We start from the raw sequence: 23,118 nt of genomic DNA on the forward strand, positions 1-23,118 counted from the left end.
CTTTTTTCGTAGTCTGGTTGTCAGACCACCCAGCTCTGCAGTCTGCGTTCCCATGTGGGATTGATCTATCTCACCCTGAGATGCCTGCATAACAGCAGCTATGTTATTCCCGTTCATCCATCTTTGTCTACTTAAAGCAAAGGGCTTCAGAAACTCCAGGTATGAAACACTTAAAGAAAAAATATGTTCATAAGTTTCTACACAACTACCTGCATGGTATCTTAATTCATCTTCTCCATTTGAATACTGTGTTCCAAATTTTTTATCATCTTCAAAATCTGTACTTAAATCTTGTGTATGTGACCACTTCCATGCATAATCTCCATATGTGCCCAAGCAAATCAAGTATTTGGACATCTAGCCACCTATTCTGCATCACTAAGCATGCAATTCTGTGGCTGCAGATATAAAGTCCATCTTGTAAATGTGTTCCTTACAGTCCAATGTTATATCTGCTTATATTATTATTATATTTTATTTTAACAGGACCCAAAATGTGAAGAGGCTCCATCCAATACAGAAAAAGGACATCTCTGCCCCGCAGAACTTACAAATTCATTTCAGACAAGATGCAATGAAGAGTAAGAAGAGAATAAGGAAGGGAAGGAGAGGAAAGTCAGGGGCAACGTTATTAAGATTAAGCAGTTATTCTGCAAAAGTTAGTGCACAACATGGTGAAGCAAGTAATACTTTAAAGTGGGACATGTGGAGAGAATTAAGGAGTAGGCTAACTACCTGGCAAATTTCTTGCAAGCATCATGAAAGAAGTGGGTTTTCAAGAAGGATGTAAATAAGGAGAGGGCAGTGGCTGTGCAGACCAGATCCAGAAGGGCATTCCATAAGTGAAAGAAAGCCTGGAGACAGTTGTGGGAGAAGCAGATAAAAGGGTGGTAAGGTTGGCAATACTGGCAAAGTGAAGCGTAGATGAGGGGGAGCGCAACACACACAAAGATGAAGTCAGATATACAGTGAAGGGTAGAAGCATGTAGAGTAAAGAGTTGCTCCTTGAGGATGGAGAAACCAGGACATTCTTGTCCTGTGCAGGGAAGGAAATAAAGGAGAGCGTGAGGTAAAGACAGAAGGAAATGGGTTAGAAAAAACCCTAAAGTGAAATCCTAGCTCCACTGAAGTCAGTGGGAGATTTGCCATTAACTTCAATGGAGCAAAGATTTTACCCCTAACTTTTAAAAAAGCATACAGTCTGTCACCGTCTAGCCCACAGTTAATAGCATTTATTTACTCACTTCTGACCTTATGTCATTGTTTATATTCAGTGCAAAACCCAACAACAATGAAACTTGAGGTTCTGATTTTAAACACACAGAATCCCCAGAAGTCAGGCATGAAATTGCATTTATGTTAGACTTCCCAATGTTATGTGATTAAGTAATGAAATACCTTCAAATAACACACATTATTTGATGTGAATTCCCTGGAAATCAGATCATCTTGCAGATTTTACTGTTTTTTTTTTTTCAGACTCTAAGCTTATGTTTATATATAGAAAATTAAGTTACTAGTTATTGTCACAGCCAGAAGAACAAGGAGAATGTAAACCAATGTGTGTTGCTGAGTCTGCAGGCAGAGTTTGAAATAATACTAGGCCAAGTCTACATTAAAATCTTTTGCCAGTATAGCAATGTGTTAATTTTTTACAGCATTACTATACCGGCAAAAGCCCTGCTGTAGATGTACTTATACCAGCATAAAAGTGCTTTTGCAGGTACAGCTCGCTTTCCTCAGGGAGCTGGTATAAACTATACCAGCAAAAGCACTTTTTTTGCCAGCATAAATTTAATCTGCAGTAGGTGGGTTTGCCAGTATAGTTATACCCGAAGGGCTAGAGCAGGAAACCTTTTCTAGTGTAGTCTAGGTTTTAAAAAAATATGAACTTCCCATGTCACTGTTACGGAATGTTGACCCTGAAATGTATCACTGTTCCTCTCAGTGACTTTGCACACAAGGAATTTGAATTTTTGTACTAATGCAAAGGCAGAATTTTATTTTGTACCTGGAGGAGGGGAAATATGGGTTAGAAATTCAGATTATCAGGCTTATTTTATTAAAGTGAAAGCTCATATTAGCTCTAATTTTAAGACTATGATAGGCCTTGGTTTGGAGGCTTATTATCTTTCTCATTCAGAGGGATGCATTTGAAAGGTAAGGCTGCCATGTGACAGGTAGGTCACAAAAACTTTACTTCCGAAAAAAAATTATTTGTTAGTTTTAAAAATTTCATTGTGAATGGTTTGGATGCATTTTGCTGCTCATAAACACAATGCACTAATAGCTTTGTCAAGAGCTCAGCCACTATACAGATAGTAAATTTTCACATCACCTGCACTAACACAACTCTTCCAGTGCAGTTGAAACCTGACTTGCTAAACCCGTTCTATTCCAGACCTGATTTTCTTTTGAGCAGAGACTTGCAAATTCAGTGACACTGTGAGTCTTAATTTTTGTGATTTGGACAAAATGTCCAGCTGAGGCTAGAACAGGAAAATCAAATGACCTAAGCAAGAATTTGAAAAACCGTGCATTAATCTATTGTGCCATTTACAGTATCTAACACTCACTATTGATTGTTCAGTGTTATAGACTTCCATTAGATACCATATAAACGTTTATAGACCAACTTACTTTTATCTCTTTATCCAAGTTTAACTTACCGTCCATCTCCGTTGCTTTCAAATTTCTGTCCCAGCATTTCACATTCATACTCATTAAGATGCACACAGAGCTCAGTCAAAATATCTTTAAATTCCTCCTTGCTTACAAAGCCTGTATGGTAGGGGTCTAGCTCTTCAAACTCTTTCTTGAGATCATCCCACAAATATTCCACCTACAAGAAAAAAACCACATAAAATCCTGTAGTGTTTAGGATCTACACCCAATCCTCTGACTAACACTGCAGCGTATACTCCTCATGCAGTAACCAGAATGCAGCATTCCTGCTCTAATCATCATGGGTGGGACAAATTCTGGAGTTATAGAGTCAATAGGATAGATTTTCTGCTTTTAGTGACAACTTTTAGTTTAGTACATCCAGAATAACTGTACTAACCCCGGTAGGGTTACTTTAGATTTACCAGTGAGGGTAGCCGATAGGTCTTTTGTCCTTGGCGAGATAGGGAAAACTGCCTTTCTCTAGCATGCGAAGATTGTTATAGTGGACTGGGTGGAGGAAATCAATTTGTGTTTCACAGGCCACGAAGGCAGTTCAGCAATGTGCTGTGGGGCAGAGAGAGCATGACAAGGCACAGAAGGTGTCCTGGTCACCCACTGCTGCTAAGGAAGTTCCCAGCTGTCACGATTCTTCATGCTGTTGGAATCTGGTTTCCACAGCTGAGAAAGTGGCAATGCCCCTGTGCAACAGCTGTCTCACTTAAAAATTTCCTGCACAGGTTTTCTCACAACTTTCATCCCATTAACATCTTATCAAATCTCATCATCATCATCAGTGACTGGAGAGGTGTGATAGGACGACATGGAGTGGGAAAGATGAACATCAATGGACTCCTCTTCTTGTGTAAATGTGCAGAACACAGTCTGCTCATCACTAACACCATCTTTAGGCAAAATGATAAATATAAAATGACATGGATGCACTCAGGGTCCAAACAATCGCACCTGATTGACTATGTTATCACCCGCCAACGAGACATCCACAATGTCTGTCAGTGGCATGCATGAGAATAAGATTTGTTCAGTGACATTTCTATGGTTAGCAAACCTACAAATCTAATATTTAAAAGTGAGATCTTCATCTGAACTTGATGGGTGAAGGCCAAATTCTGCTTAGTTACACCTGTGTTTTTGTCCTCCCCTTGGAAAAAAAACATGACTGTAAAGTGTTGTTAAGTTAAATTTAATTTGAGATATATATATAGAGAGAGGACAAAAATGACAGAGCTGTCATTCAGCCATTCCAGGCATGAAGTGCTCATGGTCAATTTCTTAACCAAATCATCCTTTCAGTGGAAATAAAAAAGCAGGGAGCTCTGAAAACTTAGCTTCAACACAACAGAGTTTCCAACTGATATGCCCTCTGGCTGGAGAGACATGGTAACAATTATTAGGACAACACTTTCTTTTTAAATTCAGTGGTGGAGGGCCAGGGCAAACCCATGGATCTGCAGGGGAAAGGTGAAAGGCAAAAAAGGGAGGGTACTCCTCCATCCTCACCTATATGACAACTCAGTGCCTACAGGTGCCAGGCTGTAACATGATCCCAGTCAGCTTCAACCCCCTATTAAGCATATATATTTGTTTCACAACACGGAGGGGGTATTCAAGGAAGGCAGTGGTAACAGAGCCATCAACACCCTGTCTGCGGTTTATGAAAGACAATGCAGAGTATAGCCATCTTGCTCGTCCAGCATTTATCACACCCACCATGAGTGCAAAGTTAAAAAAAATACATGTGAATGCAAATTCCACATTTCAGTGTGTGGACGACATGATATGGAATCTTTGTGGCCTCAACCATCCCATTCATATTTCTGATTTACTCTGGATGGTACTTGTATGATTTCCAGCCCTCCTCCATAGCAAGAAAGACCAGGTGACTTGGGTCTTTGGTCCCACAGTGCTATGGCACTAAGAGATAGTGTGAATGTGCAGTCTTCACCCCAGTCCCAACACATACACCCTAGAGTAGTATCCACCACTCAATCCCAGTTTTACCCCTCCATTCCTGGATTTTCTTTATTCTTAACTTAAATACACACAAACTATAGGCCAAACTTCCTCCTGAGTTGGCTGTTTCTAGGGTTTGACCTGGCAAGACCTCTTGTCCCACCCTTAGCTCCCCTCTTGCCTTGGAAACTGTCCACCTTGTGGTTTTCCTAAATTAAAGATAATGAAACCTATCTGGTCTCGCTGCCAGCATGAGCCAGCACAGCAGCTCTTCATTTCCATGCAGGGATCTGCAACCTGACTTCTCATCACAAATAGATACTGTGCACACAGACACAATCCATTTGCAACATGTCCCACACAAATATTTTGTTTCCTTTTATTACAAAAAAAAAGTTCTGGGCTGTGCTTTCCTTTAAACATACCATCATTTTGTTTGGTTGTTGGGTAGTGTTAATTTTATACATTTTTCTCCATACACATAACAAAACTCAACATCATGCATTTCAAAGAAAAAAGTTTGCAGATTTCTGATCATGCACTAGATGTCTACTTTGGAATTTAAGTAACAACTTACCAATTTTATTTATATTTTAGGAATAAAGTAAATACACACACTTCTGGAATTTAGTCACAACTGGTATTACTTCTTTAAACTGGAATAGCTTACTTTTGCTCGCACCCTGTCCACCAGTATATCAGAATCACAGCTGAGCTTTTTAGAACACAGCCTGAAATTATTGTCCCCTTTTCTGGGTGGACTAATCTTGGCATTGGGGAAACACGAAGAGCTGGGGGAGTATCCAAAGTGTCTCACGAATTCCATGAAGTCAAGGGTATTGTCCTGATTTGTAATTAAAGTTTCCCACAGCCTGTGGATTTCACCTCGAGTTATTTCAGGTCGGATGTCAAACCTTGCATCAAAACATTGAAAGAGACAAATGTAATGACAGTAGCAACAATAGTAACAACAACTAGTAAGAGGAAAGCAGAAAGTTATTCTGTGTATTGGCCAAATCTCAAAGTGCTTACTCAGCAAACTTCCGGTGCGGTCATTGATGCCATGGGGAGTTTTGCTGAGTAAGGACTTCAACTATACACAAGAGATAGCAGAATGGTAAAATGATGGAAGATTGTTATTGCTTGCTGGAAAAAGCCCTCTGGGCATAAGTGCTGGAACTAGGGGTGCTGGTTTGAAGTGGTTTCTATTATATAAAGGGTTTACAGTTTGCTTCAGTGGCTCTCATCACCCCCACTATACACATTGTTCCAGCGCCCCTTCCTCCGGGCCAGGTCTTCAGCTGATAGAAATGAGTGTAACTCCATGGAAGTCACCATCAGTCAAGGATCTAGGCCCAAGTCTTTCCAGAAGCCTCAGAAGCCAGTCTTCTTACCGCTTCAAGAGAAGGTACATAGTCTCCTGAGTGAGGCGCCGGGAGTTCATTTCATCTAGATCTTCAAACTCTTTCTCTATTGCTTGGTAGTGTTTATTTAGCAAGCTTTTAAGACTCTTGAACAGCTTGGGGGGGAAAAGGAGACAGATGTGAAGGTTTATAAACAGAGAGACTTTATCTGTAATTATCCTAACACAAATGGCTCCTGGAATTTTTCTTTCAAACAAGGCGCTCTCTAGTAATTGGTGACTACGGTCTCACAACAGCATGATTTCACTATACCCTCCAGAGTTCATAGGAATTACGTTATTGGGCAGGATGCAGCCTCAGGACTTTTCCACTGAGCATGGAAACCCAAGTACAATTAAGAGTTACATGAATTTTACAGCTATTCAGCTGGCAAATATCTAAACATGTACACAAATATCCACTCCAACTGCTTAGCAGCTAGAGAAGGCTGCTATTGAATGGGAAACCTTGGTTTAAGTTGGACTGTGCATTCTGTGCTCCTATACACTTGTTACTTTAGTAACTGTCCCATATCTCCAGTTCTGTTTCTAATTTTCATGTGTAATAACTTTATGATATCCCTTGGAGAGCTCTAGGTAAATTATATCTACAGCTTTCCAGCACTAATTTTTTTCTCTCTCACTCCCTCATTCATTCTATCAAATTAAAATTACACAGGGCTCAGTCCAGCAAACATTTACATGAGAATTTATTTCCTTCATTTTATTTACAGACTAGTCCCCTCAACTTCAGTATTAGTATTATTTTTCTCTGTATGCTGGCTGGCCATGAGTTCCCATACAGATGACTTGTGCCAGGAGCAACAGTATTACAACCTATGGCCTAATCCTGCAAACACTTACTCCAGTGGTTTTCAACCTTTTTTCATTTGCAGACCATTAAAAATTTTCAAATGGAGGTACAGACCCCTTTGGAAATCTTACACATAGTCTGCAGACATGCAGAGGTCCATGGACCACAAGTTGAAAACTACTAACTTACACACATACTTAACTTTATGCATATGAGTTGCTTAATTTTATTCATGAGAATATTCAAAAGTGTTTATAAGATCAGGAGTTAGCAGAGTGCATAGTAGCTGTATCTGGATCACAACCTCTGATGTTTCCCCCTACCCGACAACACCATTTCAATGTGCAGAGTAGGTTCTGTAGAATGTCTGCTCTTATTATTATTTATATAGTACCATAGACGTGTATGGCATTTTACAGGCAAATAAGATGGGGCCTACATTTTGCTCTCATTTGCATGGCTATAAATCCAGGTGTAACACCACTGATTCCAGTGAATTACTCCAGGATTTATATTTCTGGATCTTGAGCACATTTTGTCCCATTAGAAATGGCAGCTCTGTGTAGGCACATGTGCATTCCTGTGTGAGTAACTGAATCTATTGTCACCACTATAAAGACAGGATGGAAGAAATCCTCCCACACTGCCCAGTCTGCAGTGAAACCAGGGAGGATCTAAGGACAAAACACTGGGTTCAAGGCCGGCACATAGCATTTTGGCACCTGAGGCAGGGAGCTCAAATGACAACCCCATGACCCTTCACTTGGGCCGAAGTTCTGGGTGCTAGTGGCTCCCCCCCACAGTCTGGCACCTGAGGCGGTCACCTCATGGCAAGGCCAGCCCTGACTGGGTTTCACAAAGCCAGTGAGGAGGCTAGAATATGCCTCTGAAGTTAGGACAACTAGGACAGGTGGTCCTTGGCTGCCATCCAGAATACAGTTCATAGCTTTCTTGCAGAATTTTGATCAAGAAGGGGTCAGATCAGGATAAGCATCAGTTAATTACTGACTTCTTGAGGGCCCTTCCAGCCCTATGTTTCTATGATTCTATAAGGTGCTCTCCAGAAAAAAAAAAAAAAAAAAAAAAAAAAAAAAGGTAGGGTTAAAATAACAGGTTGTGTGTGTGTTGCTTGTACCTGCATTGGAGTTCTTCTACAGGTGTATTTCACTTTCTGGTTAGGGATATTTTCCTTCCGTTTCTGCCCATCTTTGTCTTCGTTAGGTTCACACACAGAATTTGTTACAGATTTCTCATCAAAGAGACTAGGCAACCCTCTGCTGAAAGAGAAGACTGTTCATTTAGCCTGCCTCTTGCCCTATCACCCATTGGTGTCTTCCAAGAATAGTTAACCCTAGTGCCCTGCCTGTCCCCTTGTCAATGTGTCAAAATCCAGGAAAATGTCCAACGAGGGGTAGCCAACACAACTATTTCACAATACTACCTGCCTATATGGGTTCATGCTATGATGTTCTTAAAGGGGTAAATATAAGCATTATATTGCTGTATATTTGATTGTATGGTTTTCATGGATAATACAGTTGGCCAAATGCCACCCTGATTTACCCCATGCATAAGCCTGGGAGAGTGCCTCCTATCCCTGCAGGGCACACACTAGGGCAAAGTCCACACGCAGTGTACTTGGAAGGGGTGGCTTGTGCATTATACTTTCCCCAATGGGAGCTCCAGGAGGTGCTCCATTTAGCCTCACACAGCCACTGCTCTTAGCCAAGCACAAGGACTGTATGTGGGCTTGGCTCCTGTACTGGGATCAATGTGGCAGGGCACAATCTAAGCTAGACTAGGTGCATTTTCAAAGTGAGGTGCAGGGTTTTAGCCATGCAAATCCCTTTAGCTTTAACAGGACTTGCGTGACTAAAACTCAGAGAAAAAAAGCTTTCAGAAAAATAAATCCCAAAGTGAAAAATGCTGAGTCGAGACAGAACCTCCACCAGTGACTGGCAACCCGTCCTGACTTTCTAACTGTGCAATGTCACCTTCACAAAATGTGTTTCTTGAAATGTGTGTCATTTACCACATAGCAGTCTGTAAAATAGATTTTAAAAACATCAAGATTCTCAAGACAGTTTAGAACACAGAGATATTGGCAACCTACATGGTGGGCACAGCTACACCAGCAGGGTTAAAGGGGAGACAGTCCAAATTCATCCAAGACCTGAAAATCTTGACATACATGCATTAGATAAAGAGGCCAGAAAGAAAGGTGCCCCCTAATGAGTTTTTTTTGCGCTTGGGTGAGCGAAAGGGCTGCTTCAGGAGGCTAATAACTGAAAACCTTCCAGGCTTTTGTCCGGAGAAATGGCAGGCACTTTCCATCCTTTTGAAAAAAAGAAGGCCTTTCGGAGTCTTCACGAGAGATGTGGATTTTAGGGGCGACCTTAGATCATACAGAACTAATCAAGCGAAAACAATAAGAAAATTAGCCTGACAGTCAGCAAGTATCTGAGGACTTTATCAAAAAGAATTAGGAATGGACAAATTCACTGGGAGCAAAGGATCAAATCTGCAAGGTGGCATTGTGTGCTGGGATTAAATTATTTATTCATTGTTAATTTATTTATTTATGTATGTGCAAATGACTTAGCTGCTGCAGGTGCTGAGGAGTTTCTGAAAAGGCCCAGTTTTAGAGCCAAGGCTAGAATATTGGTCCATTTAACTCATTCTTTTCCTTAAGGCGATCAAACAGTGACTTTTATCTAGGAGATAGAGGAGGAAAAACCATATGTGTACTTGGAACGATGCAGTGTCTGAGCAGCACTAAGCACCCAAGTATTTCAGTCTCATTCAAGAATGCCAGGGGAAGCTCCATGCAGTTTAATGTCCGGCAAATTAGCAAATGAATGCTTATGTCAATATGTGAAAAATCCCTAGTTGATTTAAACAGATAAAAAGCCTCTTGGGAAATAGCAGAAAATGCAGGATTTTTCTTTTCTCAAAAAAAAGAAAGAGAAACAGTACTTAATAAATTTTCCTGAAACTTACAATAGTTGCAGAAAACAACAGTTGTTTACATGGATGCTTATATATACACACATGAAATATTTCCAGTGCTGCCATTAGAAGAAATATAAGAAGCCTTTGCCAGCTGCTTTTCAGATCACATGTTTACTATTTGGAAGAAAACAGCTAAAATATGTGAAAGCTACAGAGCCAGCTCAGATGTCATCCTTGTTACCCCTCTCTTTAAGGCACAGGAGGTCTAAAGACTTGCAGTAGGTCAGTCTTTATATTCCATCCTGTCTCCTGTAAGATGAGACCTGAAGATAGGAATCTTATTTTCTCCTAAGTTTAGACAAGTAATAATAAAGAGTGAAAATTGTCATCTCATGTTGCTGTTGACCCAGAAGAGCAAAGTCACAGTGGGGATTCTGTGTAGGACATGACCCTGGGGAAAAAAGGAACACAAGAACTCAGCATGGGGGTTGAAGGCAAAAAGTTACACATATTGAAAACGATAGCATCACATCAGTTAATGCCCTGTGATGGGAAGTCCTGCTGGTTTTGTGTCCTTCCATAGAGAAATATTTGGAGTTCGAATGTATCTGGTAAGTAAATCTCTTAATTAAATCCCCCAATGGTTGAAGGTACTAATAAGAGATGGCTCATCACAGCAAATGTCAACAGCTGGTGTCAGAGTTTGTAAAACTGCACTGCTCCATGAGAACTGAAATTTCACCTGAGTTTAAGCAGAGATGCAGGCTTATAAAGAGCGCCAAGGCATACAATACATTTGCCCGCTTCTCTCAAAATATTCCTCAAGTTTTGATCATTCTCAGAGCTTTCACCCTCATCCCAAAATAAATGTCTCTATGTCAACTAAGAGAAATGGATGGTAATTAGGCCACTGAACAGTGTGATATTTTCCCATACTATTAAATATTAATTTTAAGGCTCATGGCCAAAATTTCCAGGACTCACCTGAAAACCTTGGGCACCCAACAGCCCTGCTTATCACTAAAATATTAACTCAACATTTTATTTGAGGGATTGAATTAAATCAGTAAAAATGCCAACAGTCCTATTGCTATTTGTCTTCTGAAACCCTTGAAACCCGTAAGACAGCCTTCTGAGATATTACAATATTATATACACTGCCAGAGTACTGTGCACTAAATGAACCTGCAGAACCTGTTGAGCTTGAGCCAGAGCCAGATTTTGTGTAACATGCTTTGATGTGATATTGTCTATAGCAGGATAACTGCTTCTCATCCATCAAAATGTATTCTGTTAGAGCCAAATCCTAGCCCTTATTTAATAGTCTTTTGTTACTGAAACTTCCACACATTCAACATACAGACTACAGGATTTAGTCATTAATGAACATTAACAACATTCTGCATTGCATCCTAGGAAACTGTCTTGATGTTACAAAACAAAATCCTACTGAAATCAATGGGGCTTTAGGGGCCAACTTTTCAAACATGGGTGCCTGTGTTGCCCCTTCAATAGAAGTGCTATACCTACTACATGTGCAAAAATTCACATTTCTGCATGGAAAATGCCTGCTGCATGAGCCACAGATGCGCGTGAGTGTTTATGTGTATAACTTTGGCCTCCACAAGAGTTGTAATAATTATTACAGGTCACTAATAATAGGTAAAGTTTATTAACCAGCAATATGAAAAGGAGCTATAATACCTACACAGTAGACACTTTTCAAAGGTAAACAAACCCTGCCATATATTTATTTAGAAGGGTCTATTATACAGAAAGGATTCTCAAGTTTGACCCCAAGCTGCCCTATAGGTTTTAACTCAAGCTGCTAGAAAGTTAAACACCAAGTTGCTGAGTCTTAACTGCTATTTTAACCAAAATCAGCTAATACAGGTAGCTAACCCATGTTAAGAGCACATCTCTTTTCTGCAGTTTAGACATATCCTAAAATTGCAAAGCTCTGCATAAAATTGGATTAATCACAGAAACAAAATCAGATTCTTACAGCACAGATGCCTTATCTAGCAAAAGTCAATTTTGAAATCTAATCTCATTTCCTGCTTCTACATGTCATTTATCCGCCAGTAGCAAATATGAGCACATGGTGATATTAACTCTGCCAACATCATTAGTATGTTTTGGCTAATGGGTGATGCAATGAAATTATAGGCTTGAATTATCTGAGCTGGGCTCAACACAGGACAACAAGGAGATGGGGTTCAAAGGCAGATTTATGTCATCTTTGCAGCTCCCCAATATTGGAGTCAGCCCCTGGCGCAGTATGGAACAAAGGAGTCCCCAGACTTCAGTGGAGTTTTGCCCATTTACACTAGCAAACAGTTTGGCCTAAACAGTTCAATAGATGCTTTTCCAGCAACTGCAGATATCAAAGGCCCAGTCATAAAGAGATTTTGTAAAATAGTGCTCATGTTCCAGGAACATGCTGATGTCAATGAGGTTAGAAATTCTGGGGTGTAAATTTACCAAAGCCCCCCCACCTTTAGCTACTCCTGGCAGGTGTAAACACCAGCACCTATTCACACACACTTCGAAGGCTAACATCTGCCCAATACGAGCTTTAGGATTTAACCCACATAACCCACTAGTCTCAATGTGAAGGAGTACTTGTGGCACCTTAGAGACTAACAGACTAACACGGCTGCTACTCTGAAACTAGTCTCAATGTGTTTTGCTGGTGACATTCTAATGCATGTGTGGGCGGGTCTTGATGCAGTGGGTGTTGATTTAGAGGGTCTAGTGAAGACCTGCTAAATCAACGTCAGAGCGCTCTCCAGTCGACCCCAGTACTCCAGCTCCCCGAGAAGAGTAAGGGAAGTCAACCGGAGAGCGTCTCCCATCAACGCAGCATAAGACACTGTGGAAAGGCAACCTAAGCTACATCGACTCCAGTTATGTTATTCACACAGCTGGAGTAGCGTAACTTAGGTCGACTTACCCCAGTGTCTTCATTGCGCTGCGTTGATGGGGAACGCTCTCCGGTCAATTTCCCTTACTCTTCGGGGAGCTGGAGTATGGGGGTCAACTGTAGAGAGCTCTGCCATTGATTTAGTGGGTCTTCACTAGACCCACTAAATTGACACCCACTGCATCGATTGTAGCAGCGTCAATCTCCCCAGTAGCGAAGACAAGCCCTAAGATTGGGCTCAAAATAGGTGCCCTGTATGGTTCATTACTATTAAACTTCAAATATCCTAGAACTTAATTTTTTGTTTCAATTCTTAATATCTGTTTCTAGGGCAAGCAGTGTTGCCCAGTGGATAGGAAACTGGACTTCGATTCAGGAGACCTGGACCTGAGCCACTAGCCTTCTGGGTGACCTTGAGCAAATCAAAAACTTTTCTCTGCTTCAGCTTTCACATTGATAATGATATTTACCTCCTTTGTAAAGCAATTTGAGATCTATTGATGATAAATGCTAGCTAAGAGCTAAGTATTATTTATTTATAATTATCATTTTAAATTTTCTATAGGAACGACATTTAGGAATATAGTGATTGGTTTAAATTCTGGCCTCAGTGCTTGTAACCAGCCAGAACTCCACAGCCCAGGCCATCACAATTTAACGACACTGTACTTTTCTATAACATGAAAGGCAAAAGACAGTACCATAGATGATCTGAGCCTGGATTTGACATTAACTCACAAGGAAGTGGAACTAGAAGTCATGGGATATTTGGGAATGTTGTCTTGAAGTAAAATTAATTAATCATTGGCTGATGAATTAATAAAGTGTACACCTTAACATGTGGCCACTTGTTCCTTGTGATGTATGTGAAAACTGCAAGAGTTAGGCCGAGTGCTGCAAAAACACTTACATATGTGCTTAACTGTGCATGTGAATATCACATTGACTTAAATGGTACTATACACATATGTAAAGTTAAAGCACAGGCTTAAGTGTCTGCATGATAGGGGCCTTAATCTGTAGAAACTAGAAGTCTGTAATAACTAGGTTACAAATATCCTGTTTCTGAGTTCTGATGGGATTGGAATTTCTTTGGAACTCATCCAACTTCATCCCTCTAGCTCAGAGAAGACTCCAGTTTGCTCATACAGTTTAAGTTAACTGAATTTAGGATAGGGAGAAAGGTTAAGTAGTGGATTGTCATACTAAGACACTACCATTTTCTAAGGCAAACATTAACATAAGGAAAATAAAAGGAGGGTAAATGGGAAAAAGTACTAGCTGCAAGAAGACTGACAGGCATTTCAAAAGGACACAATACTAAAAGCCCAAAGCATAATGAGCTCCCAAGGAAAAATATGGGTAACAAAAGTTAGCAAGGAACTGAAACGGAAAACAGAATTATATTGGAAATGAAAAAAGGTGATGTTGAAAGTAAATAAATCACAGCATACAAGTGATAAAGTAACCGAGACAAACATGCCTCGGCAATTATGTTATCTTAAAGGAGTTAAAACAAAATAAGGTTCCTACAAATAAATCCAGAGAAAAAGATAAGTAAGGGAAGAATCAGGAATGCTATTTAGTAAGAAAGAAGAACAAACAATAAAAATCACTAAAATAGTATAGATACTAACTACTGTTACTCAGTTTTCAACAAAAAGGCTAAAGGTAAAGGGGACATAATGCAAAGGACTGTGGGTGAGGCTCAAGAACACGGGGTTGTTACCAAAGAGATGATGGAAGAATACCTCACAAAACTAAATAGTTATTCCATATACCAGTAAGTAAATAACCAAACACGACCCTCCTACATTTGGAGAATGTTCAGATTGCATGATTAGGCATTCAAAGAGCCAAGTAGTGACAAAGTTCAGATTGCATGTACAAAACTAACTCATACCTTTGTTATAGTCTTTAATTTAATAAATTAAATTTTTTAAATAATATATTATACATTTTTCTACAACCTTAGCTACATAGGTATTACTCAGTGGAATATGGATATTCCATAACAGCGATCAAAAAGGATACAGCAGTCTGAACTAGCAGTAACTGTCATCTTGATAGAATGTCTTCTGGTGCAAATATAAGAACATAGCATCTCATGACCTCATATGAGTTTTCAAACATTACAGTATCATACACCCTTAGATATGAGACAGAGGGTTGATATATTTAACATTTTCATGGTCAGAATGGTCCAATATATCTTCTTTGACTTTGATATTTTGGGCCAGACTTTGGATGCTTTGTGCCATTCTGCCAGTAGAAAGTGGCACTGAACCCACCCCACCCCCTCCCAACTGCTGTGGTAGGGGTATGTGACAGAGTGCCCGGAGTGAGTTGGTGAGTCTGCACTCTGATCACTTCGATGCTGTTTAGGGCCCCAGGAGAAGCTGATTGGGGGTAATTATCTTATCAGGCTGGTGGGCTGGGTGGGGTAAAAACTCAATTAATCCCATTGGCCCAGGGCTGATAAAAGAGGCACAGGAAGGAAGAAAGGAAATAGATGCAATCTGAACTTTGTCACTACTTGGCTCTTTGAGTGCCTAATCATGCAATCTGAACATTCTCCAAATGTAGGAGGGTTGTTTTAGTTATTTACCTGGGGTTCAGGTCTGGGCCTGTCTCTACTAATAAGGGGGTTAGTTGAGCCTTGTCATAAGAGGCTAGTCTTACAGAGGCCTCAGAGTAGGGAAACCTCTGAGATGGCTTAAAGCTCAGCAAATATTGTAAACAGGGGAGTGCCTGGGGGACTGTAGTGATATGGGTGGAGAGAATTTTAAAAAACTTTCACTGAGGGTACACCAGGTGGTGTCTGGGAGGTTCCGGGAAGAAAGAGGACGGGGCGGAGTCGCGACCCTGTTACAGGGTGTAGATGGGAAAAGAGGATTTGGGCAGTTTGTGCAGTGTAAGGCAACCTTCAGCACAGACGAGCATAAGGCGCACCTTTGCACCACCACCCTTCAGCTGTGCCAAGTACTCCTCAAGTTGCATCTGAGGATCTGCCTCTTTGGAAGATAAAATACATACCTTAGAGGAAATATAACAACTTAGTTACTAAGTTAAGCCATGTACTGTATGTTTTGTTTTTAATCCAGAAACACAGTTTTCTTTAGGTGCGTTTTAGGGAAAGGAGCAGTGAATCAGAAAGCTAAGTCACATCACAGTACAGGCTTCCTGTGAAGGACTTTCCTAGCCTTTTTTAAGCAAAGACAGGAAAAAGAAATTCCATAATCAGGAATCATTTGGCTGGACAACACCAGAACCTAAACAACTGAAAAGGGCTGCAGGAGAAAGACTATTCTACAAGGAATCTATTAATCCCTGAAGTCAATGTGTGTTTGTTTGTTTGTTGGTTTAAAGAATACTCTAGAACAATCTAAAAGGGCACATCAAGGAAATAATTTTTGGAAGGAAGGGGCTCATTCACATCAGATATTTAACAAAGAGTAATAAGCTAAAAGTAAAATATGAAAACGTTCATGCTATTCAATAGGAAAATTTGCTTATCACAGTGTATGCATTAGAATAAACTACTGTGTAAATGGAGATAGCTGACCGTTTCACTGGCTATTGAGATATTGTTGCTGAAGGTACTCAAGCCAGATTACATTAGACAGAGTGGGAATGTGCGATTACATGTCCTGCACAGTTCAGAAAGTCACACTACATGACCCAAGAGGCCCTTTCTAGCCCTATCGTCTATGATATTATGATCACTGGAAGTCATTTTTACATAATACTAGATGCTAGAGATCACACAGATGGATCTTAACCCCTTTCTCAGACTCTCAAAAAATTAGAGATAACAACATAGCAGAAATCAGGTATCCACATGCATTCCAGTGACACAGAATGTTCTTTTCTTCTCTATGAAACACTGAAAGCCTTGCTAATGATTCAACATCAAGTTAGCAAAACAGTATGAAATGAAGATAAATAAATGAAAACATATTTATTAAAAAGATCTAAATTATCCTTTGATGTGTTGAAACCAGAAAGTGAAAGTTATTAGTTTAACGTTCCAAAATGAGTGGAATTTAGAAATTAACAGTGTCACTGGTGAAAATTAAATTTGATTTAAAAAAAATTGTAGAGTTGTAATAATCTAAGCATTATCAGTGCAGAGCTAATTAATTGATTCTGAAATAACTAGGGACAACTCCTATTCCAAGTTACAAGTTAGTGGCTTTGATGGGAGTTGTCTCCATGTAACTGAGAGCAGTTTCCAGCCAATAATATTTATATTTGTCGTGTATTAACAGCTAAGGGAGTTAGTCACTGGCCTGATGGTGCTGAAGGAGTTAAAGCACAGGAAGGCTAGAGGGGGGCATTGTCTTCCTATGCAGCCTCCCTGCTGTGCCATCCTTGTCTTTTTACTTGTTTTCTTCAAGCAAAGCTAGAAAACACAATAAGATTGACAATGGCCCTTTAATTTTTTGCTCTAATTCATAAGCACCCTTTATTTGCCAACACTGGTTAACAGGATGTGGATAGGATCACTATGCCCTTAGATAGGGGTTAGTGACCAGGCAAATTTCTATACCATGAGAGGTAATTTTTCTTTATCTGGATTATCCATACTTGCTTTAGCCTCTGGTTGGGTTGGTTTATGTTGAAATAGCTGAGAATGAGGGAAACAGGTTGTGATTTATAGGATTATTAGTAGAGAAAGGCCCAGACCTGAACCATGGGTAAATTATTAACACTCCAAAACTTTGGGTAAACTCAAATCCGATCTTGATAATGGGCTGGACTAAAGCCAGAACATTTCAGAAAGTTGGGGTAGTTTGGCTCCAGACTGGAACTTAGTGGCTCAGGTTTATTTCTAGTTTCAGATACTAGAAGGGCAGAGAAAAGGTGTTTGGGAAAGATACACTGGAGAACAGGAGGTTCTGTTGTGTTTCTGTTTCTATATCAGACTTGCCTGACACATTTCAGCAACCATTCCTAGTGTACTCAGATATTAGCACCAGAGGGCTCAAGAAAGCTAGCAGTGCAGGGACAGCAGAACACTTGTGTCAGACTGTGCGAGTAGAGGTTATTGTGTAAGGTAAGTTTTATTATAGGATGGAAGTGGGATGTCACTGTTTTTAAGTCCTTATCTTCATTTAACTTCTTCTCACATTAGTCCTTAGTATATGGCAATAGGCACATGGGACCAGGTTCTCAGGTATGCCTGAGCCACACGACGCACACCGGAGGAAAGGGGTTAGGTTAGCTATTTGTTCCCTCTGATCCTCAAGCAGCCACTGCCAAAACCAGCCTCTGGCACAAATTATAGCAGGCTTAGGGTTGATCTAATTTTCACCAGCTGAAACATGGTCGTTCCACCAGCCCAGACTCATTCGAGTCCCACTCCATCTGGTCATGAACCCTTCACCTTGAACCCAGTTATCTCCCTATTCTGGGGAGAAGGTTTGGGGGAGGGGTAGATGGCATAGAGCCAGTGATGCCAGCTTACTCCACCCAAAAAAACTCCTGTGCAAGAGAGTATCCAGCTGCCCTTCTGGGGCAGCTTTCCAGCTGTTTGGCACTGCAAAATCTGGCCCATTATTTGTAAAGTCTGTATCTTAGTTAAGATGAGTTAAATTTCAGTTAAATAAAAGATGGAAAATAAAAGTTAACAGCTGAGTGCCCTGGATGGCTGGTGAGAAGGACTCTTGTTTAAAGTTATCCCTAGACACGTGATAGCTGGAATCTAAACACTTGGTAATGTCAATGTCAAAAGATTTGGCAGAGGAGAAGGCTGCTGTTCCAACTGCAGTACTTTTAATAGATCACCTTACTTAGAAACAGATCTGGCTGAACTGCATATAATTTCTTTTACTGTTGAAAGGACCATTGGCCCTCTCACAGAAAAGATCCTTACAATGCTATTGTACTTCTCCAGAAACTCATCTCCCAGATAAGAAACAGGTTGGAAAAGCTGTGCTGCTTCTGTTTGAATTCAAAAAAGAGAAGAATTTCAAAAGAGTTAAATAAAACTATTCTTACCAAGTTGTGACATCCATTTCCACTTTGCAGGGGAAGTATGATATTCATATCTGAAAGAGCTTTATGCTCGTCAGCCTCCAAAGCTGTGTGGATCCATTTATAACTCTGGCCAGAGTTTATTCTACACCTGAGAGTGTCGATGATTCATAGATTAATTATAAAAATGTAGTACTAAGATAACAGACCCGATTCTACCTTGCCAAACCACAATATTTACTAAAGGCCAAGTCAAACCACAAAGTTTTAGTCATCTGGCTGTAGAGGAGATATTACTCCCCCTACAGTCAAATGCCAGGAACTTCAGTCTTTCACAATATTTCTTCAAATTTACAAACTAGCTACATTGTAACTTCAACATCATTGCTTCTTCTATTAAAACTATGCCTCTTTTCCTCTCGGACAATAACTAACAGAATTTGATTTCATAGATTGTGATATTTTTGCCTAGACAGAACTCTAGGCATACTTCCCTTTGCTTCTGCTTTCATTCAGGCAAAAATAAGTGAATCTGAGATTGGTAACTTGGTCAAATTAGGAGCAAAAAACTGCTCCTTGTTTGTTCTTTTGCATCTTAAATAACTTTTACAGGTCACTGCATAAAATTTCCTTACTCTGCAAAAAAGTTCATTGCAAAGTACAAATAAAATGGAAATATTGCAATTTAAATTCTTGCTTAAAACTTACTATCAGGTTTATTTTTTGGGGGGGGGAGGGAGAAAAGAGAGAGGACAAGGAGTAGGATTTGTAATTTATTTACCCAAGAAAGCTCTGCTCAAATGCATCATCTGGTTTTCTGTAAGGCCCTACTTTTCTACCTAGTTTTACAGCTGGTGTGACTGAGGTCAAGTGATATGTCACCCTGTCAGATCACACAGTGAGTCAGGGGCTCTTCCCGGATTAGAACTATTCCACATGGCCTTCTGAAAAGATTTCTAAGAAATGTCAGAGCTGACTGTCTGCTGTTTAAAGCATATGTTTAAAAGTCTTAGACATCTCAGTCAAAGGTACTGTAAATATAGGAACAAAGCTGGTAAATGCTTGACAGTGAAATTTTAATAATGGTGAACCAGACTCCAGTGCTAAAATAATTAAATGGGTCAACACTAGCAATCCCACGGAATTAGGAGTTCTATTTTGGACCTATTTCAAAGCCAGGAAAGGAAATTTTGAAAGCATTAGTTGTTACTGAAATGGTCAAGGAAGCTATTAGTTCAGTTTAGTTTTGGCAAGGCCTGAGAGCCAAAAGGCTGTGACATTTACTTAAAATCAAAGTACTCTTACCTGTTGGAATCCCTCCTGCAAGCTTACTTAGAATCCCTCTAATACAACAGAGGGGTGATGACTGAAATGGCCATTTTATTTTGCACAGTACAGGAAAACAGGCCTTATATTATGGGTTTAATCTTCTTATTTATCTATTAACAACATCAAAGTACTAGAACCTCTCTGGCAGAAACTGCACATGTACACAAACCAATTGTCCCAGACCAAACACTCTTTACAAGTGAAGTCCAAAGTTAACACACCCCTTTATATTCTCAGCTGTTTAGAAAGAGATAAATGCTCCAGCTGTTTAAAAAGAACCCAGCAAAAGGCCAGGTATTACATCAGTCCCACATAAATCTTACTTAAAGAGTTTTAGTGTGATTTAGGTAGTTGGCCTACTGTTACCCTACACACAGGAGTGAATTTGACCCAAAAAGAAAAAGCTCTAGGTTTAATTCTGTCACTCATCACAAAAACTTGCCAGACTAAGACAAAGTTGTATGTGATTTTTAAGTCTTCCACATTGTGGGCCAAATCCTGAGCACCTGCTGAGAGCCATTTAACTTGTCTGTCTTTTGCCTTCTTCCCATTCACTCCTTATGCAAGGAATGGCTTTCCTGAACTAATCTGTAAAGTGACTCCCATGTCCTACTTCAAATCCCTTTGCTGTGATGCCTCTTTTGCTGCTGTATTGTGTATACAGCACATAGTGTGTGTGTGTACTGTATATGCTGCATATGCAAACACACACACACAGACACACACAATATAGCTGTAAAGGGGGCATCAGAGTAAAGGGAGATATATCTATATATTCAGAGAAATTTTGGAAATATCAAGTTTTACGCATAGCTACCTTATCTAACAACAAATTCCTATTGCCCTCGTCCTCCATCCCCCTTTCTTTACTATTGTTACACACTTGTTACATCATCTTAAATTGTATTATAAGCACTGGGGCAGGGACTGTGTTTTACCATGAGTTTGTACAGTACCTAGCATAATGTACTACCATAATACAAACATTTAATAATAATCAGCACCTCTCAGAATCAGATGCTTAATCTGGAGGAAGGAAAGAATGAAACAGTAAACCTATTTTGGTGTGCTGTGCTTACCTCAAAATAGAGACGGTCGTGCACAAAAGAATCTTCAGGGATATTACTGGGCCTCTTGATCTATATTCACTGAAAACACTCTATGCTGAAGACTTCCAAAGACTGAATCCCAGGATAGCTCAGCCAGAGTTGAAGCATGAAATATTTTATATGCACTTGCTCCATCAACACAGTCAATGCCTAATGGAATTTTCATCCACCGAGAGCCTAACCTCTTAAATAAGGAGATTGATGGGTCCTCTCTTAGGTGGGAACCTCTCCAGTTATTTATATAACACCCCTTCATTAATGGAGCAGTGACAATAAAAAGGATGCTAAATCATATCACATTTCAAAAAGGAATGTTAAAATATTAGGAATGTTCTACAATGAACAGTATTTACTATTCCTGTTGGAGCAGCAAAACATCCTGTGGCATCTTATAGACTAACAGATGTATTGGAGCATAACCTTTCGTGGGTGAATACCCACTTCATCGGATGCATGCACAAAAGCTTATGCTCCAATACGTCTTTTGGAGCATAAGCTTTTGTGCATGTATCCGACGAAGTGGGTATTCACCCACGAAAGCTTATGCTCCAATACGTCTGTTAGTCTATAAGGTGCCACAGGACTCTTTGCCGCTTTTACAGATCCAGACTAACACAGCTACCCCTCTGATACTATTCCTGTTGGGTATTTCAAGGAGTTGTATCTAGATCTTTGGATGCTCTGTCCACTTGTAAGCTGGTAGATCTGAATATATACTGTCATTTCGTACTTGGCCAAATGCTCATCTCCCCAGTGCCAGGAGAAAGAACATAAAGATGAGCAGATAGAGTCAGAAAGGCCCTGAAAGCAGTGGAAAGGGATGATCTATGTCCCATGAAGCCTCTGTCTGTATAAACTCGGTGAGCTTGTGCTGGATGTTAGGCTGGAAGGGGGGGCTGAGCCAGGAAATGCCATTCTGTGAATCTTACTCCCCTCCAAACTGAGCATAAATATTACCGGAAAAGCTTGTAGAAGATAATATTCCTCACAGCATTAAGAACTGAACCATGCCTTTCATACTCACTATTTTACATGAGGTTACAGCACAGACACCAGAGGGGAGCCATTGGTGGCATGGCTCCTGAATGATCACAATGTTGCCAGATCACAGAAGGGATCAAGAAGTAATATAATGAGGAGAGGCCCTAGGACAGGAGCTTGATTTCCCCATGGATCATTCGGTTGTGAAGAATTTGCCCCTTTTTGATTTCAAAGCCCTTCTCCCCTGAGCCAGAAGCATATGATTTGCCCCCATCTATGGTGTTAGGTTAAACCATGAGCTATATGGTATGGTAGCTCAAATTGTATGAGTATATGATCATTGTATGATTATTATAAGAGTCAAAACCATGTCAACAGTCTTTCCATATGTAGTAATTCATTAAGCAGGACTTCTTGGAAGAGAATAACCGGAATCTACACAATTACGGTTTCCTGTAATTACCATAAGACAAAAATAATCTTGTATGCCCTTTGGGCCAGATTCTGCCACCCTTGCTCACATTGAATTGTACTTTACTTCACAAATAGCCCCACTGAAATCAAAGATGGCAGAATCAGGCTCAAGAAATTTACACCCTGGCAATAGATATCCCACTACACAGTGCTTGTCTTGTAATTAAATGACCAACCATTAATATGAACGCATACATATTTGTGTCCTGCAACTTAAAATATTACTAAATATTTTTTCCTGCTCATATAATGAATGAGTAAATAACACGTTACTTATGACACATGCCATAAGATTCAACTACAGGTACTAAACAAAAAGGAAATTAAAAATAGACTGCCTGATTTTCAGTAGTGCGCAACATCCCCTGTTCTACTGATGTTAAATGGAGTTGTGGGTACTTAGCCATGTTGGAAATCCTATAGTTCTCCCATGGAATTTAAATATGTTGTGTGAATGCTATTTCTTCCAGGGCAATTATTTTGTTTTATTTGATGCAACAGGGCGAAACAGTTA

General features: G+C 40.0%; 1 protein-coding gene and 1 long non-coding RNA gene across 6 annotated transcripts in view; one reads left to right on the forward strand and one right to left on the reverse strand.

The window, feature by feature from the left end:
* Positions 1 to 23,118, reverse strand: part of LOC119854938 (EF-hand calcium-binding domain-containing protein 6-like) — a 94,995-nt gene that overhangs the window by 3,316 nt on the left and 68,561 nt on the right. For 2 of the 5 annotated variants that reach the window (XM_038400207.2, XM_038400209.2), the window contains exons 13-17: positions 7,990 to 8,131; positions 6,033 to 6,157; positions 5,309 to 5,552; positions 2,670 to 2,842; positions 1 to 169 (exon numbers count right to left, since the gene is read on the reverse strand). In XM_038400207.2, coding sequence (XP_038256135.1) covers positions 1 to 169; positions 2,670 to 2,842; positions 5,309 to 5,552; positions 6,033 to 6,157; positions 7,990 to 8,131 — 853 coding nt within the window. Of the gene's footprint in view, positions 170 to 735; positions 855 to 2,669; positions 2,843 to 5,308; positions 5,553 to 6,032; positions 6,158 to 7,989; positions 8,132 to 23,118 lie in introns of all 5 variants that reach the window. The other 3 variants (XM_038400212.2, XR_005292691.2, XM_038400208.2) reach the window with 3 other exon arrangements.
* Positions 65 to 22,974, forward strand: LOC122459986. Its single transcript, XR_006280986.1, has 4 exons — positions 65 to 159; positions 487 to 581; positions 12,019 to 12,023; positions 22,187 to 22,974. It is a non-coding gene; the product is annotated as an uncharacterized LOC122459986 (long non-coding RNA).

This window comes from Dermochelys coriacea, chromosome 4 (assembly GCF_009764565.3).
Source record: "Dermochelys coriacea isolate rDerCor1 chromosome 4, rDerCor1.pri.v4, whole genome shotgun sequence".
Taxonomy (NCBI): Eukaryota; Metazoa; Chordata; order Testudines; family Dermochelyidae; genus Dermochelys; species Dermochelys coriacea.